This window comes from Mizuhopecten yessoensis, unplaced genomic scaffold (genome assembly GCF_002113885.1).
Source record: "Mizuhopecten yessoensis strain PY_sf001 unplaced genomic scaffold, ASM211388v2 scaffold5877, whole genome shotgun sequence".
Lineage (NCBI taxonomy): Eukaryota > Metazoa > Mollusca > Bivalvia > Pectinida > Pectinidae > Mizuhopecten > Mizuhopecten yessoensis.
In genome coordinates, this window is record NW_018406268.1 from 1,010,889 (window position 1) to 1,038,499 (window position 27,611).

Genomic DNA, 27,611 nt, shown 5'->3' on the forward strand with positions numbered 1-27,611 from the left:
CAATAAAAATATATCTTTAACTAGTATGGACACATTTTTGTCTTCTAAATATTTATAATTTAACATTGTTCATCAAAAAATGTTTTACAACTATTTTATTTCACGGCTTATGTTTATTTCTATAAATAGAAAACCTCGGGACAGTGACGTCATTTCATATTGGCAAAATGGCCGCTATCTTTGGAGGAAATCCTCTGGTCACACCAATAGGCCAGAAGATAGGTAAGATTGGTTGTAGTCTTGTAATTTGGATACACAGGCCGATTACGTTGTTTTTGATCTAGTCATGTTAGAAATAATAGGCAGTCATCCATTTGCATTTCACCATAATGCCCCTCCCAGGGAGGAGTAAGTGCGCTGTAAAAGAAGTAAACAACGGGTGAGACGGCTCATGTCAATGAACTTGGGTTCATGTTTTCTGCACAAACAGCAAGAAACATGAACTTTGCTTTTACTTTCAATTAACCTTTCTGATAAAAATAAACATGCTCTTATGTTGAATGCATTATGTGAATCATCCACAGCCCAATGCCACCGGTATTTTGGGAGAGTTCTCATTGTTGACAGTTTGGTATCCTGGTCCTTTCAGCCTCAGGTGTAATCTGCTACTGCACAGTGCAGTAAACATTTCTTGTATGTACTACGGTATTCTGTAGTGTACAGTCATTTAAAGACAATTGGTATCTTATAAGCAGGAAATTTTTATCGATATNATGCCGAAAAAACAGGTTACTACATTATAATATTAACTGAATATCATTTAAGTGTCGTCTGTGTTTTTGTGTGGTCTTATCGATGTTTTTGGGTGTTTTGGGGTGTTTTTTGGGTGTTTTTGTGTGTTTTGGGGGTCTTTTTGGGCCTTTTTGGGTGTTTTGGGGTCTTTTTGGGTAAATCGTGCTACCCTACAATATTAGTGTATTATGCAGCCATTTTTTACTCACAATTGTGCTTTGCTGTTTTGGGAGATGCAAGTGCAGTACACTATTGTATTGGGAAAACTAATGCGAGTCAAAATTTTGAGTGTTCAGGTATACGTAGGTCTTTAGGTTATTTTGAATGTATTTAATTTAATTAATTCATTATAGGGGTTTTCATTGAGCTAATACCCTTTAACTCACTCTATTACCGAAAACATATAACTTCTTACAAAACTTTATGGTCTGAAGTCAGTGTCTGGTATGGTCTGTTTTATGTTTTGGGAAAGCCGGTGATAAATATATAGCTACAATCAAAATAGCACAACATCCATGTCTGTCGGTGAGAAAACCCCTGTTTGCATATACATATATCCAACACAGTGGGTTTGATTTCACATGTCACTTTACACAGTACATCACAATGAATCAAAACGATATGTATCATGATAATATTTAAGCCTAATAAGACATATTTTTGTTCACTGTTGGATTTGAATAAAAAGAAACAGGTTTAATGAGAGTATATGCACACAAGTGGGTACCTTAGGGTGAATTTGAGATTGTACGATATCATTTAATTTTAATGTGAAATTAATTACTGATTTATTACAATAATTGTAATGTTGTTTGGAAGATGGTATTATTGATTCAGAATGTATGTATGCCTGTACTGGTGTTCCAAAGACATGAGCTAGGTGATCACTAAAGCATGAATTTACCTTCTTACAGTGGGTTGAAAGACCTTTCTGTTTACAATATTAAAAGATGTTTGTGCATTGCTCATATGACAGTTCACCGACAGTTTCTGCTAAAACGTATGGCTATACCATTAAGGATTACTTCATTATTGATTATAAGAACATCAACAAAAATAGACCTTGTCAAAAAATTTCAACATAAAATGTTCAAAAGGAGTCTAACTACATCATCATGAAATCAAGATTTGATAAAAAAAAAATGACTGGACTAAATCGTCCCTTTAAATTACCAAAATATTTATCATCATAAATATCATAGCACTGAACTTAGTCTAAACAAGTGGAATTGATAATGATTACTGTGTACCAGGAAACTTTTGCCAACTCAAACCTTTGTCCTACGCCGGTAAAATCAGTCATCGTCTGGTGTTAATTTCGCCCTTCACATTTGATTGCTATGTTTATTATGATGTTTACTATTGTTGGCTCCTATGATAAATACGTTGTCATTTCCGGGGCTAAAAAGAAGAAAGTTAAACTGCGATGCAAATTTCCTGGTATACTTTCCTGGTTTCCTGGTATACTAGACTGATAGACTTACGTCTGGCTATGACAAAATTGAAAAGGATGGAGTGTTCAATTTAAACAATTCCAGAAGAACAAGGGGACTAAACAAACAAAAATTCACAAACTTTAAGAGCCAAAGTAAGCTAAGGCATCTCACTGTTTTTGACAGAAATTTTTAACAGGATTTAAACAAGTGTAAGTACTGTGTTAGAATATGTCACTTATTATTACTGTAAGTTCGAGTTGTTTTCAGCTTTATCTTAATGCATGAATTAAAAAGAGCCTCATTTGCTATTGATCAGCAGAATAACTATTAAAATAAATTCACCTCTGGGGTGGCAGAGTACAGTAGAAATGGCTTGACCCTAAAAATAAAGGGCATGTCTCGGATAAACATGGATAGCGGATTCATCCTGCACAACACACCTACATATATATATATATTTATAAACTACATTTTGAATAGGTGTTTTTTAGAAGAACATTTTTTTTTTCAAAAAGTGATTTCCCCAAATTTGGGACTTCTGAAAACCATGGTTACCACATCAAAAAACACCAAAATATGCAAAAAATCATGATTTTTAACCCAGAATTTGACCCCCGCAAGTAGAATTGTTTTTCTTAAAACCTGTCTGAAATTAAATATCGCCTACTCGGTAACAGAAATACTCACGTTTTAGCATAGGTCATTCCGGTGGATTTTTCACAATATTTACACATGTGCTGAGTACAAAAATAGACTACATGAAAAGCTAGCTTTTGTTGTGTAGACACAGATTCGTAAATGCCCAAAATTGTAGTCTCAAACCAAATTCGACTTTTCTTTTTTTTAAATTATGAAGCCCACATAGTCCACTTCATCATGTATATGCCAATTTTAGTGCTGATTTTTTTTTTTAAATTTTGATACATGTTACATTACAGGGGTTATTCATTGTATAAAAATATCACCCATGGCCACCGTACGCTACTGTACTCTGCTACCTGGGGACTTAATTACAGTAGTTAAAGAACTCTCATTCATCTTAGAAAGGTTAGATCACTAATTTTTAAGTTATAATGTAAATTAATGTATAACTCATTAAAAATTATATTTTCATTCATTGCAAATTTAAAGATAGACCATTTTGCACATTCAAGTTTTACATTTAACATCAATTTATAGTTTACCTCACACAAATTATAGTTTACCTCACAAATTATAGTTTACCTCACACAGATTATAGTTTACCTCACACAAACCTCACACAGATTATAGTTAACCTCACACAAATTATAGTTTACCTCACACAAATTATAGTTTACCTCACACAAATTATAGTTTACCTCACACAAATTTCAGTATAAATACCTAATTCAGATATTTAAAAAAAAAAATGTTAAGAGGAACTTTTAATGCATATCAATTGTTAACTTGTATTAATATACATACGATAACTAGAGTTGTTTATGTGCATGTTTCAGAACGAGCTACAGATGGATCCCAGGCATCTGAAAACTGGGGACTTTTTATGGAAGTCTGTGATATGATCAATGAGACTGATGAAGGGTAAGTTAACATTGTCTCTCTGATTAGGTACAAGCTGGAGTCTTGGACAACTTCTTTTATTGAATGTACTAAATCCTCCAGCCAAAAATTTAAGTCTCAAGTTGTCACAATGGGTGACTTTAGAGACACATCTATCTGTTGTGTTAAAATCAACCATTACAAGTTGAAGAAAAATTATCTGGTAATTAAGTACAAATAATTTTTACATGGTGATACAGTGTCCCGGTATGTTGAAAAGCTTGCAATAAAACGTTATATTTAAAGTAGCTTGTACCAAATCACATTTTATAAATCAGGGAACATTACATAAAATACATACAGAAAATAACTTGTATTACAGAAAAAACATGATATTAACAGAAGTGTGACATTAAGCAATGTGGTATTAAGTGGAATCCACTTTCTTAACGTCAAGGAATTGTGATCATTATCATGTGAAATCTGGTGAAAGCTGACATAGTTTTTCGTGTTTATTATTCATTATTATAAACTGATCCTGTCAATATTTTCAAGGGTAGACTGGGGTCGAGTGTCGAATAATTATATTGATTTCACATTCATTAATAAGAACATTATATTGTGAAAATGACACCATACAAATGTTAACTGGGAAACTAGTCCCTTCTATAAGTCATATTACCGTACATACTTCCATCCATGATCTAATGAAGTTGACATTCTCCCATTATATGTTTCCTTCCAAGAGAAAAAAAGATAGGTATTCTTTATAATGGTAAATAATCTTGACAATATGTTTTCGTTTTTTTTTTTGATTTTTTTTTTTTTGATAAAGCAAATGGAAGTTTCCAAAATAGATAGGCATTTGTATCAAATGTTTCTGAATCATATCTTGTGTACCAGATAATACTATTTTGTACTTTACCTGCAGTGACAGCTGTGGAAATGTCTTTATCGTAAAAAGAGCTATATTTATCCATATAAATATGTTGGTAATCTCTGAATTATTCATAGAATATACAAATTGCATTGTGAGAGATAGAGAATGATAATCTAATGATTGTATTACAAAATGGATTTGTAATTAATTACCGTAAAAACCCATGTAATTTGCGCACCTGTTGCGGTAGCCTCATAAGTCATTCAATTCATACACTTGATTATAGTGATGCCTTACAGCAGAGCCAGAATGTCAGACATTCTCAGGTCATTGGAAATTCTTAGTTTTGTATTTGGCTTTTATATACATAATATAGCTATATTTTATTTTAGATCTATAAATACAATAAAATGTTTTGATGTTGTTGCATAAATATAGGAGTGTTGAGTGTGTAAAAATCGTATTATAGTTGTCATATGCATACATTGCTTTCTAATATATAAATATACACACCTTTAAACATCTTTTGTAGTGATACATTGCATATGTCAGTAACAATAATGATCATATTATGTAAATACATTTAAATAGTATTTTTTTCCCCATAAAGTGTTGAATATCTGATAAAATTTAAATAGATATAAGCACTGTAACTGAAGTATGTACAAATATATATGAGATGTCTATAAAAGGAAATATTGATTTAGATTTAGAAGCCATCGGTATGAATGTCAACATTAAAATTCTATACGTATACCAACACAAATATCTTCCAATATACAGTTACACATTATGCACAAAACACTTTGCCTCAGAATCTTTTATGCACATGAATTCTGTTACGTAGAAGTTTTACAGTTGTTATTGCATTGATATTGACTACCACTTTAACCACATAGGCTTAGGCTGATGGCAAGTTTTTATGTTACCATGATATAAAAAACTGTTGTGGAATGCGTCACCTGTGCAATGCACATAATGGATTTCTTGATAAGCCTTACACATGTGACTACAGTACAAGTTTATGGGTGTATTTGTGATTCATGCGTCTCTTTAGTTTGTATTAATGTTGAAGTTTAATCCATATTATCCTTACAGGAATTTGTTTTGTATCTTAGTATATAAGAAGTCTTAGGACTGAATCATTGTCATAGCTAAAAAATAGGATATTGATTAGATTGAAATATTATCTATACCTGGTACAATGTAAAGCCAACTGTAGCATACAGTAGTCTGAGGTGTATAAAGATTTAGTTCAATTCAGGTAAATTCTCCAAATTGTTTTATATGTGTTTACATTTACCTACTGGTATTATTGATATATTTTGCATGTAGAGATATGCAGTAAAGTTTGTTAAAACTGCATACCGGTATAAAAGCATATCATTGGACCATCAAGTGGACCACTCAAAGTAGTAAAACTTTAACTTCCTTTTCTAGTGCTTGGATCCTAAAATAATAACATCTACAGTATGTGTAATAACATAAATTGGAAACGACAATCTGAGATGAATTTATGGTGATGCTGTATTTTAATATAATTACAGGTATATATAATTATCTATCTACATTGGGATATGTAACTAAAGACAACATTTCTGCCATGTTTTCAGACCTAAGGAGGCAATCAAGGCTATAAAGAAGAGACTTTCACAAAATGTTGGCAAAAACAATGTGGCCATCATATATACTTTGACGGTAAGACAAGCAGAAATGTAATTTCCTCTGATTTTCTCATGAGAAGTGTATACAGTACATTCCTCATGAAGTCATTTGTCATTACCCGAGGGTAATGTAATAAAAAGGGGAATGTGACATCCAAGCATTGTGATATTAAATGGAATCCAGTGTCCCAGTATTGTATGAAGTAGTGATATTGATTTTATCGATCAATTTATTTTTTGTACTTGGGCATAACAATGTTATTAAGAACAAGAGGCAGGCAAAATAACTGGTTCTGTCATGATTTTGGTCTGTTCAAATTATTAAATTTTCTTATGTGCTTTTTATCTGAAGGCACAAAAGTCTAGTAGTAGGACGCCGGGCTCGTGACCAGGGGTTGCGTGTTCAAGTCATGGCATGGCGCTGTGTTATCTTTGAACAAGATACTTAACTTCGCTTGTTCCAGTCTACTCGGCTATAAATGAGTATGTGGTTGGGCAGTGCTAGAAACGTTGACAGCTGGCTGTGAGAGCCGAAATGGCAGCAATGGCTGTATATATGCTCCCCAGGGAGTTGAGAAAAATGTATATTGGCTGGTTGCAAAAGGCCCTATAACCATGGATAATTATTTGTGAACCGCTTTAAGACGACCTACGAACTAGGTTGTAATTATTATCATTATTATGTAACAAAAGTGTTGGGTAAACATGTCATTTGGCCTGATTATGATAAAAACCTGAACTGTATATGTACAGTGATGCATGAATATAGACATGTTTGGTGTTTCACAATACATATCAGTATATAGATCTAGACCTCCCACATATAGTGGATTCTGTTTTACTTGAACAAAGCCATTTCAATTTCACAATTTCCTAAGTAAAGTCAGTTTGATTTATTGTTTCACTGTATCTATTCATTTCTACAGTGTCTGGAGACATGTGTCAAGAACTGTGGCAAGAGGTTCCATCAGTATGTGGCCAACAAAGACTTTCTGGGGGACATGGTGAAAATCATCGGTCCCAAGTACGACCCTCCACAGGCGCTCCAGGAGAAGGTCCTGTGTCTCATACAGGTGAGGCGATCATAGACCTGTGGCCAGTTATCTCAAAATATACACTCTCCAGAGGTGTCACCTTTCAGTCTGTTGTTGAGGTCTTCTTTTCCAAAGGATTTCTGCTCTGTGATCATTATCATTTTCCAGAAAAATGTGATCACCATTAAACAAAGATATAATAATTGCATTTTACTGATAACTTGTATGTCATAAATGTCAGTTTTGTTTATTCAGTATGTAATATTATTTTAATCTGTTGTTGAACAGTTAATATATATATATTATAACGTAAATATGATGTCCAGTATTTAATCCTGTATGAGTCGATATGGTAAAATGAAAATCTGAATGAGCTACTCGAGGTGGCTTAACCAGAAAATCTGAATGAGCTACTCGAGGTGGCTTAACCAGAAAATCTGAATGAGCTACTCGAGGTGGCTTAACCAGACCAGGGACACCAAGAGAAGTTGGTCCAAGGTCTGAATTTCAACATATTGACACATGCAGGAGGTTATTTTGAATTGTATGACAACATTTTAAACTTATTTCACTAAGTTTCTGTAAACATATATAATTATTATGACCCTGAGTTGGATATTTTCTATCTTACCATGTTCAGGGTCACACAATGGAATGTAATATTGGGTCATGTGACTGAATTCAGCCAATCACACAATTAAATTCTCAATGGTGGTATACTAAATTGGAATAGATGATCAGTTTACATATAAAAATGTTACATACATGTATATATGACTTGTTATGAACCCACAGACATGGGCTGATGCCTTCCGTGGCATCCAGGAGCTGAGGGAGGTGGAGAAGGTGTACCAGGACCTGAAGAGTAAGGGTATAGAGTTCCCCATGACTGACCTTGACAGCATGGCTCCCATACATACGCCGGCACGGGTACGTTACACTTACACCGCCACCTAGGGTTAAAAAAAAATAGAGCGACGTTTTCATATTGATTTTTTTTTGTGCATATACTGTATATCGAGAAATATTGCTAAGTTAAACTTTCGCCCTTTGCTGGTAAAATCCATATTAGCCCAATGTTATTTTCACCTTCTCTTGTAATGACTATATATAGTATAGTGTGTTTTAATATTCGCTTTCATGATAAAAAATTCGCCCTCATTACAGAGGGCGTTAAAGGCGAAAGTAAAAACTGCGGCTAAATTTTCCCGGTGTACAGTATCTGCTTGATATCTGAAAACAAAAAGTGATCATATTGACACATGTGCAAGTTTTGATATTTTAATGTCCTTTGAGAGTGCATGCCTGGTCATGGTCGGGGGGTAACAATAGATCAGATATGAGCTGGTACATAATGTTGTGATTAAGTTGAAAATATATTACAGGGTATACACCTGTCAAGGTGTATGATTTACATAATGCAGTACAATGATCATGGCTCACTATAATGTTTTAAAAAATAAATAAATGGACGTACAAGAAAGTAAATGTTCAGCAAATGATATCAAACATTTGGAGTTGAATTTGTTTGTTAATAATTCCTCTTCAAAATTTAAACAGACACATGGTGGTCATCCTGATGTAGATCCGGGGCTCAACAGGATGAGGCCTGCCAGTAGTACCAGAGCTGTAAGTATCGTATATAAATCTTAACTGGGAATTAATTTTACTTGACACATTTTCTACAATGATTTTTTCATTATTTAATCACAAATATTGAATTGTTCATAACAACATTTTAACACTTTGTATCTTATTTATTTGTTTCTTTTTAAAAAATCAACTTACTGTGGGTTTTTTCCACACCAAAAAAGTCTGTTATTCATATTTTTTTCCTCTAATGCATACATTTATTGTAAAAATGTATAGAGACTGTATGTTCAAATAGTCCAATATTTAGCACCAGGAATGTGTTAACTGTTTACTTTGTATATAGCCTTTTATATATGTGAATCAATCATATGAACACATTAATAATTTTTGATAGGAAATTCCTAAAAAAAATACATAAATAAAAAAAAATCCTGCATCACCTAAACATGGTACCCACTTAAAATAATTTGTACATGCAATTTTACAGCATAACATTTGCTGGTATGGTTATTATTTAAATTTTCAGATAGGAAAAATGAAATTTCAATGGTTGTAAAAATGTTCCGTTTTAAAATATTACCTCTGTTACTAAAACTAAGTCATATGTTTTATCAACAACCATTTTGTAATTAAGATATTTTTCTGTCGTTGTTTCTCTGGAAATGTCAAAAGCGCTGTATCAAGCTTAATACAGCCAACTATAAATGATACTGAAACACTTATGATGTAAGGTAGATACGAGTGGTTTACAATACCTTTGGACTCATCACTTGTATATAGATGTAAGGTAGATACGAGTGATTTACAATACCTTTGGACTCATCACTTGTATATAGATGTAAGGTAGATACGAGTGGTTTACAATACCTTTGGACTCATCACTTGTATATAGATGTATATGTAATTATTTCCCTGACACTCGTTCATTACACTGCAGGCCAAATATATGGTAGCTGATGATCTAGAGGTTGGCTTTGTTTTATATGCATGACTTTACCTGGTTCTGATGGTACTCCTATATATGTATGGCCATTACCGGCAACTTTCCCTCTTCTTGGTGTTTTTCTTCTATGATTCTATAGAATATTTTATATAAATTATAATTTAGCACCAACATATCTGTATGTTGATAAAACAGTTATGAATGAAGCTTTGGACTTGGCGGGAATGTGAAGTAAAAATTGGGTGTTTTGACTTGGCGGGAATGTGAAGTAAAAATTGGGTGGTTTTGACTTGGCAGGAACGTGAAGTAAAAATTGGGTGTTTTGACTTGGTGGGAATGTGAAGTAAAAATTGGGTGTTTGGACTTGGCGGGAATGTGAAGTAAAAATTGGGTGTTTTGACTTGGCGGGAATGTGAAGTAAAAATTGGGTGGTTTTGACTTGGCGGGAACGTGAAGTAAAAATTGGGGGTTTTGACTTGGTGGGAATGTGAAGTAAAAATTGGGTGTTTTGACTTGGCGGGAATGTGAAGTAAAAATTGGGTGTTTTGGCTTGGCGGGAATGTGAAGTAAAAATTGGGTGTTTTGACTTAGCGGGAATGTGAAGTAAAAATTGGGTGTTTTGCATGTCATGCATGTTTGTCCTGCTGTACTGCATTCCATGTTGTAACATTGGTGTGTATCGTCTGTTCCTATAGCTTTGTGGTAACATGTTCATATAAATGAATGGAATCTTCCATAACTGTATGTGAACCCTCCTTCATTAGGAGACTTCCTCATTTTGACCAAAATTTACCGATCTCCATCGAAACTCCCTCCTTCAAGTCCGATCTCACACAAACTCAAATTCTACCTCCTGTGGTCAAATAATCTCCTAGGTACTGCAGGGTGTGTGTAATTATCATAACAGGTGTGTTCTGAATCAAATGAATGCTTTTGGAGTTATTTTGATACATATATAAGGAAAGATAAATTGAGCAAAGCAGTTTCAGTAGCGTTTCACTCACTTTCTCACACATTGGAAATTTGGAATGAGGGAGATCTCCTTCACTGGAAGTTTGGAATGAGGGAGATCTCCTTCACTGGAAGTTTGGAATGAGGGAGATCTCCTTCACTGGAAGTTTGGAATGAGGGAGATCTCCTTCACTGGAAGTTTGGAATGAGGGAGATCTCCTTCACTGGAAGTTTGGAATGAGGGAGATCTCCTTCACTGGAAGTTTGGAATGAGGGAGATCTCCTTCACTGGAAGTGTCAGAGGTGGACACCTAAGATCTTCCCTTTACCATGAAGGTATGACGGAGAAAAACTTAACCAAAAGGGTGATTCTTTTATTAATTGGTTAGCATGCCGTGAGTTAGACATTTAGAAAAATGTCATCATATATCTATGGCAGAGGGTGATTCTTCTGCTCTTTTTCTATCAGTAATATGTTCCAAACCAATAGTTATCAGCATCTGTAATCTTTCCCTCCTGTGGAGAGCTGGTGGCGACATCAGATTTTTGTTTTGTTCTGTGACATCTTCGTTACTTTCAATTGTGTTATGACCTCAAGTCTGTCGTAATGTAAGGGTGATAGACAATTCTTTGACTGATGGGGGAAAGAACTAAACATGTTTACATACATGTAGCTTTAAATTTGTAGCTCACATTGCATTGTGGATATTTTATACGGGGACACTTTCACCCAGCAAAATATTCGCCATTCGCCAGTGCAATCAATATTCACCCAGTGTTAATTTCGCCCTTCACATGTAATAACTAACGTTATATACAGTATGCTGTCTACTTATATTCACTGTCATGGTAAATTCACCCTCAAAAAAGTTGAAAATGAAACTGCGGCGAAAATTTCCAAATATACAGAAATACATATTCTGATTTGTGGATAATATGTTCATATAACTATATGTGGATAGTATCTTTGTATAAAAAGGTGGATAAAATGTTCACACAGTTGCATAGATAACCTGCTAATATGATACAGCTGGTTGTAAGAACGTTAGACTGAAAGCGTCACCCTGATCATCACCCATACATGTAATAGTAAGTCGAGAGTTCAGTTTGACTAAATAATTTTCAGGAAGACTTAAAACTTGTCAATTCCAAGGAATCTGTCAAGGTTAAAAAGACGAGTGTGTATATAGTAAACGTGATTTGAAAGATGAGGTGAAGGCCCCGTGAATGTTTGTTTAGTCTGGAAGTTGGTGGGGGTAGAGGTCATTCATGTGCGGATCATGACTTCACTAAGAACTCACAGTCTTAGCTTGTTTAGAAGCAGTATACATTTGTTTATTTCCATTAACATAGCAACCATATAAAGCTTGTAATATATATATAAATTAATTGTCGGTCTGCTTTCAAGTATGTGGTTTCAAGTCCGCCATCAAATGTGTTATGTTTTGCATCCTGCCAATGAGTGTCTGTTACATACAATAATAGTACATGTCTGTTACATACAATAATAATACATGTCTGTTACATACAGTAATAGTACATGTCTGTTTCTGGAGCGTCATTGATCTGTATTTCATGCATTGTTGTAATGAAAATCTGAATTATTGGTACAAATTGGCCTGTTGATACTTGAATATGGATGTAAAAGTTTGTAATACTCCAATGTCCACATACATATATTATGTTAAAAAAGCTGGAAAGAGTAGAAATACATCTGAATACAATGTACATGTACATTATACTGTACAATAAGGCCATGTACATAAGAAAATCTGACCTTTGTGCATAAACCACGCCGATTTACGCAAAGTGCACACAGTTTTTTTCGGTATACACTGTTTAATCCTAAAAATAATCCTGGTTATTCCTTAAATTTTTCATATATATTGATGACCAAGTATGTTGAGAGATGGTTGTGTGATTATATATGGATACCAGGAAAACTCTGTGACTGAAAAGCTTGATGTTTCCTTTCCTATCTACAGCCGCGGATGGTTTCGGGGATGAGCCCTGGGATGGCTCCTGGAATGGCTCCTGGGATGGCTCCTGGAATGGCTCCTGGGATGGCTCCTGGGATGGCTCCGGGGATGGCTCCGGGGATGTCCCCAGTCCCTATCCAGCCCATAGTGCCGCCACAGATGGCCCAACAGCCAGTACACGGTGCACCACAGACAAGCGGACCCATCAACCCAACCATAGACCAGATGACAAAGTTAAAAAGTGAGCTGAACGTGGTGCAGGGTAACATCCGTGTGATGGGAGAGATGCTGAGCGAGTTATCACCCACCAATGTCGACCCCTCCGACCTTGAACTGCTGCAGGTTGGTTACTCATAGCAGTATTAGCTATCTATAAATCAGTGACATATCATTCATGTTTCTTTCAGCAAGTAAAATTAAACCTTCAACAAAAATATGTACAAAAATTACTGAATTAATATTGTAATCTTTTAATTTTTGTGTGAACTCATTTTCTTGATTGTTCTTCTAACGAGAAATTTGCAAAGATTTGGATATGTGAATGGATATATATTCCTCGTTAATATTGTGTCTGAGTAACTATTTGCTAGATTTTATAATTTGAGATTGTCTCTCTGTGAATTAAAGCAGAATTAGATATATAAGAAATATTTAAGAGGTTTAAATTACAAGTGAACATGTCACTTTTTTAGGAACTGAATCGCACCAATCGACAAATGCAGCAAAGACTGGTGGACCTCTTGGATAAAATAGCAAATGAAGAAATAACAAGTAAGTATACAGAACCAGCAGAAAAGTCAACATGTGGCTTCTTTGAATGTTTATATTTCAGTGAAATCACACTCCAACCCTGAGATGTCTTGAATGTGAGAGCCACCTAGTGACACGGTTGACTAATGTTTTCTCCTCTTTGAGAACACACTCCTATTTTCAATGCAAAAGTTTCCAATTACTCTTCTATCAAAAATTAGCGAAAGTTTGAAGTATGATTCCCTGTGGAGAAAGTTGAGTCAAATAACGAGAAAAGAACAAAGTTATATTTTGTTTTAAGACACTGTTATTACATATTAGCTCACCTGCCCGAAGGGCAAGTGAGCTTATGCCATGGCGCAGCGTCCGTCGTCCGTCCGTCCATCAACTTTTCCTTTAAAATGCTACTAGTCCTGAACGGCCCAGTAGATTTGGACTAAATTTGGTCTGGAACATCCTTAGGCAAAGGGGACTCAATTTGGTATAAATGGTGGGTCTGGCCCCCCTGGGGGCTAAGGGGGGGGGCCCAATAGGGTAAATATAGCAAATTCTTTAAAATCCTCCTTCTTCTGTAGGAATGAAAGGATTTGCTCCATATTTGGCCAGAAGCATCCTTGGGGGAAAGGGGACAAATTTTGTATAAATGGTGGGTCTGGTCCCCCTGGGGGCTGAGGCGCGGCCCAATAGAGGAAATATAGCAAATTCTTTAAAATCCTTCTTCTGTAGGAATGAAAGGATTTGTTCCATATTAGGCTGATCCATCCTTGGGTGAAGGGGAACCAATTTTGTATAAACCGTGGGTCTGACCCCCAGAGACCTGAGGGGCGGGGCCCAATAGGAGAAACATAGCAAATTAATTTTTTAAATTCTTCTTCTTCTGTAGGAATGAAAAATATCCATATTTGGTGTGGATCAACCTTGGGTAAAGGGGAACCAATTTTGCATAAACGGTGGGTCTTGCCCCGCTGGGGGCTGGCTGAGGGGCAGGGCCAAATAGGGGAAACATAGCAAATTCTTTAAAATCCTTCTTCTTCTGTAGGAATGAAAGGATTTGTTCCATATTTGGTCTGAAGCATCCTTGGGTGAAAGGGAACCAATTTTGTATAAACCGTGGGTCTGGCCCCCCCAGAGGCCTGAGGGGCGGGGCCCAATAGGGGAAACATAGCAAATTATTCTTAAAAATCCTTCTTATTCTGTAGGAATAAAAAGGATTTGGTCCATATTTGGTGTGGAGTATCCTTGGGTAAAGGGAAACAAATTTTGTATAAATGGTGGGTGTGGCCTTCCCGGGACCTGAGGGGCGGGGCCCAATAGGGGAGATAGAGGTAAAACCTTTAAAATCCTTCTTCTACTATAGGGATTAAGGGATTTTATCCTAATTTAGTCTGGAGCATCTTTGGGCCAAGGGGACTTAATATTGTTGAGCAGTGGGTGCGGTCTCCAAGGGGGCAGAAGGACGGGGCCCAATAGGGGAAATAGAGGCAAAACCTTTAAAATCCTTCTTCTACCATCGGGATTAAGGGATTTCCTCCCAATTTGATCTGGAGCATCCTTGGGCCAAGGGACTCAATTTTGTATAAACAGTGAGTCTGGCCCCCTGGGGACATAGGGGTGGGGCTCTGTTTGAAGTTTGTTCTTGCTTTATCTCAAGTACTGGATGGATCTTCAGGTGAGCGATACAGCCCTCTGTGCCTCTTGTATTTATCTCAGTGTGGTCTTGTATTAGCTTCCTGTCTGAATGTCACAATTTACTTAATTTAATCATTGTGATGTCTCTTTGTTGCTTTAGATGAACTTCTTAGGATTAATGACGACATCAACAATGTGTTTCTGCGATATGAAAGATTTGAAAAGTACCGAACGGGACAAACTGGCCAACAAACAAACCAGCCTGCTACCCAGGTGTCACCTGAGCCCTCCCCCCAGGACTCGCACTTACCACCATCATATGACCAGATTGTCACAGGAGGCTCTGACCAGGTAAGTACAACCAGGTGTAACTAGATACTCGGACCAGGTAAATATAGCCAGGTATAACTAGATACTCTGACCAGGTAAATATAGCCAGGTACATGTTTAACTAGACACTCTGACCAGGTAAATACAACCAGGTGTCACTGGATCCTCTGACCAGGTAAATATAGCTAGGTATAACTAGATATGCTGACCAGGTAAATATAGCCAGGTATAACTAGATACTCTGACCAGGTAAATAGAGCCAGATATAACTAGATACTCTGACCAGGTAAATATAGCCAGGTATAACTAGATACTCTGACCAGGTAAATATAGCCAGGTATAACTAGATACTCTGACCAGGTAAATATAGCCAGGTGTAACTAGATACTCTGACCAGGTAAATATAGCCAGGTGTAACTAGATACTCTGACCAGGTAAATATAGCCAGGTATAACTAGATACTCTGACCAGGTAAATACAACCAGGTGTAACTAGATACTCTGACCAGGTAAATATAGCCAGATATAACTAGATACTATGACCAGGTAAATATAGCCAGGTATAACTAGATACTCTGACCAGGTAAATACAACCAGGTGTCACTGGATCCTCTGACCAGGTAAATATAGCCAGGTATAACTAGATACTCTGACCAGGTAAATACAACCAGGTGTCACTGGATCCTCTGACCAGGTAAATAAAGCCAGGTGTAACTAGATCTCTGACCAGGTAAATACAACCAGGTGTCACTGGATCCTCTGACCAGGTAAATAAAGCCAGGTGTAACTAGATCTCTGACCAGGTAAATATAACCAGGTGTTACTGGATCCTCTGACCAGGTAAATATAGCCGGGTGTAACTAGATCTCTGACCAGGTAAATATAGCCAGGTATAACTAGATTATCTAACTAGGTAAGAACAGCCAGGTGTCACTGGAGCCTCTGATCAGGTAGTTACTTCCAGATTTATTTTTATTTTATAGAAGCAATTCTCTAAAGCGCTTTTACATAAAATAGATTTGAAACAACAGCCTTAATTCCTTTACACATGTTTCACAACCTTTCTCTTGTTAGTCTAGATCTTATTCCTTTACACATGTTTCACAACATTTCTCTTGTTTGTCTAGATCTTATTCCTTTACACATGTCTCACAACCTTTCTCTTGTTTGTCTAGATCTTATTCCTTTACACATGTTTCATAACCTTTCTCTTGTTTGTCTAGATCTTATTCCTTTACACATGTCTCACAACCTTTCTCTTGTTTGTCTAGATCTTATTCCTTTCCACATGTTTCACAACCTTTCTCTTGATAGTCTAGATCTTATTCCTTTACACATGTTTCACAACATTTCTCTTGTTTGTCTAGATCTTATTCCTTGACACATGTTTCACAACCTTTCTCTTGATAGTCTAGATCTTATTCCTTTACACATGTTGCACAACCTTTCTCTTGTTAGTCTAGCTCTTATTCCTTTACACATGTTTCACAACATTTCTCTTGTTTGTCTAGATCTTATTCCTTTCCACATGTTTCACAACCTTTCTCTTGATAGTCTAGATCTTATTCCTTTACACATGTCTCACAACCTTTCTCTTGTTAGTCTAGCTCTTATTCCTTTACACATGTTTCACAACATTTCTCTTGTTTGTCTAGATCTTATTCCTTTACACATGTTTCACAACCTTCCTCTTGTTAGTCTAGATCTTATTCCTTTACACATGTCTCACAACCTTTCTCTTGTTAGTCTAGCTCTTATTCCTTTACACATGTTTCACAACATTTCTCTTGTTTGTCTAGATCTTATTCCTTGACACATGTTTCACAACCTTTCTCTTGATAGTCTAGATCTTATTCCTTTACACATGTTTCACACCCTTTCTCTTGTTAGTATAGATCTTATTCCTTTACACATGTTTCACACCCTTTCTCTTGTTAGTATAGATCTTATTCCTTTACACATGTTTCACAACATTTCTCTTGTTTGTCTAGATCTTATTCCTTTACACATGTTTCACACCCTTTCTCTTGTTAGTATAGATCTTATTCCTTTACACATGTTTCACACCCTTTCTCTTGTTAGTATAGATCTTATTCCTTTACACATGTTTCACACCCTTTCTCTTGTTAGTATAGATCTTATTCCTTTACACATGTTTCAAAACCTTTCTCTTGTTAGTCTAGATCTTATTCCTTTACACACGTTTCACAACCTTTCTCTTGTTAGTCTAGATCTTATTCCTTTGCATTTTAAAATTAATGAAAACCCATTCTCACAGTTACAACTTTTTCAATTGCTCTTTGGTGGAAAATTAAACATTTCACATTTAGTCTGTACTCTAAACCTTTATTTTGTTTGGTACAGGTTAGTGCCTCTACAGGGCAACCCGGTGTTGGTAACCTAATTGACCTAGGACATGACACACAACCCACAGGTCTCAGCTCTCAGTTCTCAGACATGGGTAAGTACTACAACTTCACAAAGCTAATAACAGATGTTGTGTGTAGGTGTTGGGATGTGGAGGTTGTACTGCTGCTGGATGAACTCATATATCCCCCACACCTACACAGTGATGAACTCTTTTCTACCATATTCCGTCTTTGCGTATTGCAGAGTTATCTTCTCTTGGGAGCAGGTATTGATTGTTACGTCATTGGTTTGTGCGAGAAAATTATGTCGTTTTCTCAAAAATTGATTACGTTACTCTCACAAACAAGTGACGTAACAATCAATCCCTGCTCCAAAGATAAGATAACTCTGCAATACGCAAAGACGGAATATTGTCTTCACAATGATACACAAAGCACTAAAACTATTGTCATGAGACTCTGTACTACGAGTTCAAGACCGTAACTTGTGCAGTTTTTGCCTACTAGTAAGAGCAAACAATTCACTTATTTTGTGTTGTACAGGCTTGAACGTGCTATCAGCAACTAAGGTCTTAAAGGACATGGGCTTTATCAGTAACTTCACTCATTTATAATTAGAGTGCATTCCGGACAACATTAATAGCATTATACATTATTAGCTCACCTACCATTGAAAACTTCATACAGACATAACCCATATGAGGGCCAAAAACCTGAAGTTAATTGTACACGTGACTTTGTGTTTGTGTAGGACTAGGGGCTGGAAGTGTGAGTAACACCCTAGGCCAACTCAACTCCACACCCACCACCAACAGTGTGCATCCTTCCTCCGACGATTTTGATATGTTCGCCCAGTCTCGCCAGTCATTTGACCAGAACAAGAAGGCGGTGGGGTATGTATATACTAGTTATACAACTTTTTGTGTGATCCACGTTGTCCAGTACTGACCATTCCCACCAAGCCTTTGACCAACCATCTCAATGCATTTCTGGAATGTCCTGCAAATGTTTTATAATGCTATCCAATACTGCAAAATGTAATTTTTTGTATTTTCTAAATACAAAATAAGATCACTGTAAACATATATAATTTAGCGTTAGTCTTATTTTACCTCTTTTCGCGGCAAATATTTTATAATGCTATCCGGTACAAGTACGTACTAGGAATGTAATTTTGATATTTAAGAATTAGAATGTATAAAAAAAAATATGAAATAGGATATTCCCATTTCCAGGTAGTAAACTGATTCTCAAAATAATGGTTATGCATATAATATACAGTATATACACCAGTAACACCAAGTTTGGAAAGTTAACTTACAACACAGAAACTTTTTAAATACTGATTGTCCGTGTGGTGTAATTTGACTATAGTGTATACTCAACCCAACAAGAGGATCAGTATGGAGGTGGTCTCAGCCAAGCTGTCAATGCCAAAGTAACGCCCGGGGTATGTATCTATCTACTCGTCAACGTTCCTAATTTACGGGACTTATAACCTTTCCTTTCAGATATAAAAACTGAGTATTTTCTATTAGGGCTATTCCAGTAAAACCTCTCTCCTACCCCAGCACTCCCCCCAAGTTTTGTTCAGTTTGATACAGGATTAACCATTAATTCAGTAAATGTTAGTTAACAAATACAGTTATGAAAACTTCAAGTCTGTAGATAATTTGAAATCTATATATAATACATTCAAATTAAATGTTTATTGGAAAAAATGAAAAATATATGTACATTTATTAGAGAAAATTAACAAAACATTCAAATTCAATGTTTATCGGAGAAGATGAACAATGGGCTCCTGTTAGTAGTCCAGACACTTTCTGTTTAAAACAAACTGTTTATTTTTAATGGTTAATGTATTTTAACTTCTAAATATATTTGACTTCAATGCACCTAGTATGTGGGTGCCATTACTGAGATCTGTCAATGCAAAAGATATTTCTACAGAATACTGCTTAGTGATAAAAAATGGCTTAAGATGACCAAAATTGTGTATTAAACTTAAGTTCAGAATATGGAAAAACACTTCCAAAAAGTCTTGGCCATAAAATCAGTATCAAATGTATCGGTTACAATTGCGAAAATGTTCACGAAATGTTTTTTATAAGTCTTGATTCAGATGTATTCAATATAGTATTCAGGAGCTCCATCTATAATGAAGATGATCATTATTCCTTAAAACAACAGATCAATTAAGAATGCAAAAATCTGTGAAATTATATAAATTATCAAAACCACTGGAGAACTTCAGAATTAGAGCTGTTGTCATGGTGAATAGTGGTAGCAACTTGTCCCAGACAGTACCACAAACAATTTTGAACTTTTTCACTACCTTGAGGGTATGACAAAGAAATCTTGACCTGATGATTAAGATTCTTGAACTTCTAAACCCAAGGCTTGATGTTCCTGTTAAAATCTTTTAATATTATACTGCTATGTCACATTTAGACTGTGATAAAATCTCTACTTGAAAATAGAAGTTACTAGTGGTAAATTGTTGTGCCAGCATGTGTGAGTGAAGGTGTGCTGTGTTGTTACAGCTAGATGATGCTGAGGAGGTGTTGAAGGTATTGTTTGTATACTTTTTACTTACTGACATAGCCGTTATATCTACATCATCACATTTACTGACATATGACTGTTTTCTGTAGATCACTGATGTACACATGCTAGTCAAATAGCTGGTGTAGAACTAATATATAATCACTTCTTGTTTTGAGTTTCCTCAACAAGTGACGGTTGATTATCTTTTTTATCTCGCTCAAGTTCGGTAAACCTCATGTCTTCAGCAACTATTGAAAAATGACCAACAAGAGTGAGATAAAAAAGATAACCGATGTAGTATTATTGTAAGGCCAAAACAAAGTATATGTTTGTTTCCTGCTACATAATCAAAAGCAGCAATAATGGTTAATTTTCATTTTATTTTCAAACTTCGTTACAAGAAGGAACTTCTAGTATTAGAATATTTTTACTAAAGTGTTGTAATCATTAATGTCAGTATTTCTGTTGATACCCCTGAAAAGATGAAAGGAAGATCTTTTAAGTTAGTGAGGGTATCAATAGAATATCGATTGCTATTCAAACAAAAACAAACAAATTTTCTTTTACACTTGCTGATTGTACATAGTATAGCCGTGCCAATTTTGAATTCTGTCTATTTGAACTGTTATAATGGAAAAAAACCTTTTTAAATTCCATAAAATGTTTTCGGGTCAGTACCAAAAGCATATTGTTAGTTTGGTGGCAGGAAATAGACGTATATTTAGTATGTACTAACAAGCAAAATTCTGTTTATATCACATAACATTGGTTTTGAAGGTTTATTTCGTGAGCAATTTTTTCATTGCATGTAGTCACTTGTGGTAGTAGTTTAACCGAGGAAAAGCATTCAAAGTCAAAGGTCAAAGTTGATAGGTGAAGAGCCTTGAAACATCGCAGTGTATACTATATGTTATACAGTGTTTAACTCATTCTCCCCTGAAATTTCATGAAGAACGTTAGTTCAAATGTGTCTTCAGGGGTGAATAAGTTAAAAGTGAAGAAACAAACGTTATGGGATAATTGCTGATATACCATGCCTGATTATAGATATATAGTAATTAAATAACACATATATTCCAACGAGTTGTTTATATTATCAAATACTTTATTTCTGGACATATGCACCCTCCCACTTCTATTGTTGAAACATTCTGGAATATATCTGTGACATTATCCTACAAACAAGCTACCTATGTTTTTTAAGTGTTTTGGATGGACTTTTTTTTATTGCTGTTCATAATTTATTTCTAAACAAATTGTATAAAATTTAAATAATTTCAAGATTTGTCCAGATTTAATTCAAATCATTAACTTGGAATGAATTTCTTTTTCTACCGAACAGTCTACAATATTTTTCCTATTACAATACATGTAGACAAGCCGAAGGGGCATGTGTCCGGACTGGAAAGATAAACAATGCATGTCTTTTCTTATGTTTATGCTTAGCTTATGTTGATATATGTATATGTTATTATTTGTCCAAAGCCTGATAGTCTACCATCTAAACAGGTTGGTTTTACCTTGTCTGCCTAACACCTCTCTCTCTCACACTACACTTGACCTCGGCCTTTCGCCTGAACGTTAAACCCCAAACATACAACCTTGACACTATTTGTAGATTCTATTTAGTCTGCATTGTTAATTAGGACCCCGCTTTCAAAGAATGAAGGTCTGATGGTAATCAACCTCGTTAGATAAAAGGAAGACATTTTAACGACAGTTGTTTCGAAGGATATTGATTATAGTTTAAGTTTTATCTGACACTATAGCTGAGACTTAAGACACTATAAATTTATCTAGTAGTTATTTCAGTGCCGATTATAAGTGTACATGTACTTATTTATATTTTAGTACTTTTCTTGCTTACTTGATATGTAAAACTCCAACAGTTTCTAGGAAATATGAAGCAGTTTTTATCTAAATTTGTATACATAGTGATTTGTCAAAGGAATAGAAGTATGATCACTCAAATCTTTAAGAATCTTTAACCTAGCCATTAAAGTTTAGATTCCCCATTACTGTGTCCATTACTAGTAAGATTCCCCATTATTGTGTCCATTAAAGTTTAGATGCCCCATTACTGTGTCCATTAAAGTTTGGATTCCCTATTACTGTGTCCGTTAAAGTTTGGATTCCCCATTACTGTGTCCATTAAGGTTTAGATGCCAAATTACTGTGTCCATTAAAGTTTAGATGCCCAATTACTGTGTCCATTAAAGTTTAGATGTCCAATTACTGTGTCCATTAAAGTTTGGAATCCCTATTACTGTGTCCAATAAAGTTTAGATTCACAGTTACTGTGTCCATTAAAGTTTAGATGCTCAATTACTGTGGCAATTTAAGTTTAGATGTCCAATTACTGTGTCCATTAAAGTTTGGATTCACAATTACTGTGTCCATTAAAGTTTAGATTCTTTATTACTGTGTTCTTAGCTGTACACATTAAAACCCCTCCCTGCAATTAAAAAGCTTGTTTCAGATTTTGGTAGATTGGAGAGCTTTTTGTGTGACAGTTGCATAACTGTTAATTAAGTAGAATGATACATTCTGAATCTTAACATAAATAACATGAACATGAAAAACATACATTATGCTTCGGTTCTACATGTTCTTTGCTTTGCATACTCTTAGATGCTTACTTGGTTATGGGTTGCACTAGACCAGGCTATTAATGCTGACAGCACATTCCTTAGTAGGGGTGTGGTAATATGTCTTCATTAGACTAGATAGTCATTCACATATCTTATATGTCAAATCATTCATCTGCAGTATATTTGTTTGTAAATTAATTAACCCTTTTACCACTGTAGACCTTAATGGACTCATCCATATCAAAACATGGAAGAGTCTACTTAAGTTACATAGGGATGAAAGGGTTAATTAAGATGTAAAATTTTGTAAATCATATTAAATTACTGTAATGTTCTCAAAATACATTACTTTTATAATGTTTAGAAGAGACAATTTAATCAACATTTTAGAGAGCTTATTCGGTCTCATGTTTTGTAAATAATTATCAATTACAGATTTTTGTTGAGGTGTATATGTTGATTTATGGAACTAGGCGATTCCTCTCAGTCACTATCTCTTTTCAGGCCCATATAACATATATTCCAAGAAATACAGGAATTGTTATATTAGATACATGTTTTAGGTCACTAGAAAAAGCATAAGTAAATCATCTAGAGAAAAGTAACATACATTTGGCAGGGAGCATTGCAACATTACATTTCTAAGATCTGATGATTTCACCTGAAAAAATTGTTCAAATGATGTCATTTAAAAGTGTCATTTTTCCTCCAGAGTGTACATAAACACTTTTTATTCATGTATTTAATTCTGAGCACCCGTAATCTCCCCCATGGAAAATTTTAAAAAGTCGGCAAGTACGATGTCATAAAGCGAATGTTGACCTCACTGATGTTTCTAAAAATTGTAACACCGAGCAATATCACATACCACATCTCTACATGATGATGATTCAACTATGATTCTCATGTTATGTAAATTACTGAAAACTACATAGAGGTCTCATGTTATGTACACTACTGAAAACTACATAGACGTCTCATGTTATGTAAATTACTGAAAACTACATAGAGGTCTCATGTTATGTAAGTTACTGAAAACTACATAGAGGTTTCATGTTATGTAAATTACTGAAAACGACATAGAGGTCTCATGTTATGTACATTACTGAAAACTACATAGAGGTCTCATGTTTCATGAAAGTTTGATTTGAAGAAAGAGAATTTGAAGTTTCCATGGTGATTGTTTTGTAGTTGCAAGATCGGGAAAATGATTATGATGAAATGGAACAATGGTTGACTGATGAACAGAAGAAAGATGTAAGTTGGAACATGGCAAATATTGATAGTCAAGAGGATGTGGTAGAGCACTAGATTCTTACACACAAGTAAACAAATACTGATAGTACACAGACTGTTCTAGAGAAGGCAAGTTTCATACACAAACCAAATGGCTGCATGAAAATGTCCAGTTGTCCAGCCCTTTTTGCATATTTGAAATCCAGGTTTTTAAGCACGTTTTGGTAAAGATTAAGTTTTCAATGTTCATTTGGATCTCAAGTCTACATTTTTGGGGATTCTCCGTTTGAGTTTTGTGTTATCGGTTAAGAAGGAATGATTTTAGCATGTTAATTTTAGCATGGTTTTATATTAAACAGATTCATCAAATCAGATTGTTTAAATTTAAATTTTGCATTTACAGTTAGAAAACGCAAGAGGCAAGCCTCAAGAATCCATCACTAGTTCAGGTAAGAACAAGGCATCTCAAGTGATACAAATCCTGTCACATTTCTAAAAATAGTAACAGTGACTTTGACCTTCAATGTAGAACTTGCTAGAGCGATGACAAAGAGTAACAAATCTCCATCATACCTACGGGCTGAATCTGTTATCCCCTCAAACTTTCGTTGCGAGGGGATGATAATACTGTGGTATCATAAATAATGGAGTCACTGTTGTAAGTTTATTGAACTTAACACGAGGATCAAATTAATAATTGATAGATAAAGGATATAAAGCATTTTGACTTGGAATGACTGTAAATTAAAGGTTTTATTTGTCCTTGAAATATGTAACACTGTAAAAGTTGCATTTCAACCAGCTGTGAAACTCAATTTCTGAAGATAGTTGTGGCTACTATCGTAAAAAATGTGTAATAGTGACTTTGCATGTACTCATTATAGAAACAAAACATAAATGGCTTGTGTGGTCAGGGATACCAATTACCTCTTAGGTGCCTATGGTGGGAGATCTCCCTCCATTGGGTTTCGCAATGTGTGAAACTTCTGAGAGCGCCACGGCATCACAGTGTAACGTTGTTTCAGTTGTTCAGATCAAATTGACAAATGTATGGAAAGAAATCCTATCTTTTATTCAGAAAACTACATCATACAAGTTGTTTTTTGTAAGCAATAAATACCAATGTAGCTTAGGTTCATTGTGGGAATGTGTACATCTGTGCTATAAACAATTGTGTTCTGCTACCCCAGATAAATAAGGCTTGACTGTATGAGGTATTGCTTTTAATACATGCCATCACTACTCCATCTATCTTTGCCTTTCTTTGTTTTGAGAGATCTGTTGTCTCAGACATTTAAAAGAACTTATATACAGATAAAGTTTCTGTGAAAAAAAAGGATCTCAATATAGACTTTGGTAACTGTTCAATTGCTTCCCGAAATTCTGAGTGAAAACGTTGTAGACTGACAAAAACGCATTGTGAATGGAATAATGACGTCAGGTTACCGTAGCAACAAATGACACTGAATTCATTCATTACAGTGGATGTATTTTAGATCTGTTTTATGAAATAACATTGCAGTTTTATCGAAACTTGAATTGTTTCAGAATTTGACGAGTTTTTGGCAGAGCGAGCTGCTGCAGCCGATACCCTCCCCAGCATATCTGCACAAACTGGTCAACAGCCACGCTCGGCAAACCGCAATCGCCAACTAAAACAGAAAGACGAGGATGAGAACCCGTTGTTTGCTCTGTAGTTAGGACTATATCTGTGTGGAAGAGAACGTATGTAAAATATCTATGGTAAAAAAAACTCCCTGGAATTCCTGTATAAAGCGAGATCATTAACGATGTCATCATTTCAAAATGGAGTGATTCTTTATGTTTTGATATTAATTAGAATATGGATTTGAAAAAGCCCCTGAACTGATGGTGTGGGAGAACCATTTAACTTGTTTCGGATGAATCGGTGTGCAGATTATTCTCCTTCTGTAAAAATGCCAAATATAAATATTAAAGTTCAAAATATCAAAATATGTAAGACCACTTAAATGAAAAGTGTTCACTAAACCAAGGATGTTTTATGATTTCCGTATGTAGACAAGACTAGGCCTAGGAGGGAGGGGCATGGAGTGTGGCAAGAAAGTGGTATGGTGTAAGTAGAAGCGAGATGATGGGAGGGAGGGGTGTGGAAGGAGAGGAGATGGGGATTTGGGGTATGCCTGTGTCTAGTTGACATGTCCTTGTTCTGGTTTGTCTACCGGTGTTTCGTCTGTGAGTGTGGGCTGGGAGATTCTAGGTTCTTGTTATCGGACATCTAGTGCTGCGTTATTTCTAACAAGCATGCAATATCGTGTTCGTGTAATAGGATTGTCTGTTGGTTGTTTATTTCATATCTTTTTTTGGATTATATTACACATCAACTTTTGTGTAGAAAGATTGTTTTTATTTATCTCATAAATCAAGCATCATCAATATTATTTAAAATAGCCCTAGTGTATTTCAGTTGTGTGATGCAAAATATACTTTTTGCAATGTATTAGAAGTCATCCTCGCCTGTTATCAATGGTTTAGGGTGAGAGGGATGGGAGTGTTTGTCTTTAATAGGATGAGGAGAGTGTCGTGTTGATCAGCTCAGAGTGCCTAGATAAATCTCTATTATATGTGATATTATTACCCAGTAGAATTCGTAGTAAGTTTGAACTAGATCAACTGAAGATTAATTGTATTATATTGCCCAGATAGAAGATACCGCATTCAAGTATTACAGATTTACTGCAGTCATGCGATCAAGGACCTGCAGTCATGATCGATGAATTTACATAGCCATGCATTCATGTACATATACAAAAGTACATAAACTGCAGTAATGGGTCCTGCCATGCATCAGAGGTCTTAGGCTTGTATCTTGAGTAATAAGTCTTGTCATGCACGCTAGGTCCTGAAGGTCTGTCTACTAAAACCATGTACTCAGCCCTGTAATTGGTAACTAAAGGTCATGCATTCATGTATGAAAGTTCTTGCAGCCATCTAAAAAAATGGCCTGCAATTGAAGAACCACCAGGTATTCCGTCTTTGCGTATAGCAGAGTTATCTTCTCTTGTGAGCAGGTATTGATTGTTACGTCATTGGTTTGTGTGAGAAAATTAGGTTGTTTTCTCAAAAATTGATGACGCTCCTCTCACAAACAAATGACGAAACAATCAATCCCTGCTCACAAGAGCAGATAACTCTTAGCAATACGAAAAAAACGGTATACAAGTACAGCAATCAAGCAGTGTTGGTGCCATTGTTATGTTTCAAGTATACTATATTACTGATGGATAAAAGGCTGCAATGCAGTAAGTACCATAAATGATTTATCAAGTTTGTGTTAAGTTATGTATTCTGTATCAGTGTAAGGTAACCTATTTATCATGCCCGTTATTTTTAACGCACAAGCCTAAAATTGTAAGCTTTGGTTTGGAAAGTGTTATGCAGGTAA

General features: G+C 35.4%; 1 protein-coding gene across 6 annotated transcripts; it reads left to right on the top strand.

Annotated features, from left to right (window-relative positions):
- The first annotated feature begins 143 nt into the window (after positions 1 to 143).
- On the top strand, positions 144 to 27,266 carry LOC110451219 (TOM1-like protein 2). 6 transcript variants are annotated; one of them, XM_021499122.1, is made up of 18 exons: positions 144 to 222; positions 3,647 to 3,731; positions 6,183 to 6,267; positions 7,160 to 7,306; positions 8,063 to 8,197; positions 8,828 to 8,896; positions 9,798 to 9,827; positions 12,740 to 13,075; positions 13,426 to 13,504; positions 15,273 to 15,463; positions 17,806 to 17,902; positions 18,562 to 18,703; positions 19,185 to 19,260; positions 20,357 to 20,383; positions 21,846 to 21,869; positions 24,143 to 24,208; positions 24,591 to 24,636; positions 25,736 to 27,266. In XM_021499122.1, exons 1-18 carry the CDS (start codon positions 168 to 170, stop codon positions 25,882 to 25,884), a joined length of 1,839 nt encoding a protein of 612 aa, XP_021354797.1. In that variant the 5' UTR covers positions 144 to 167; the 3' UTR covers positions 25,885 to 27,266. The 6 variants fall into 6 exon arrangements, with proteins under 6 accessions (XP_021354797.1, XP_021354798.1, XP_021354799.1 ...); XM_021499123.1 differs by lacking the exon at positions 21,846 to 21,869; XM_021499124.1 differs by lacking the exon at positions 20,357 to 20,383.
- Positions 27,267 to 27,611: the final 345 nt, after the last annotated feature.

Excerpts from the sequence above, each read along its gene's own strand:
- LOC110451219 (XM_021499122.1), top strand. The coding sequence starts at position 168 with ATGGCCGCTATCTTTGGAGGAAATCCTCTGGTCACACCAATAGGCCAG. Across the intron at positions 3,732-6,182 it reads ATCAATGAGACTGATGAAGG|ACCTAAGGAGGCAATCAAGG; the intron begins GTAAGTTAACAT and ends CCATGTTTTCAG. Across the intron at positions 18,704-19,184 it reads CAGAACAAGAAGGCGGTGGG|TGTATACTCAACCCAACAAG; the intron begins GTATGTATATAC and ends ATTTGACTATAG.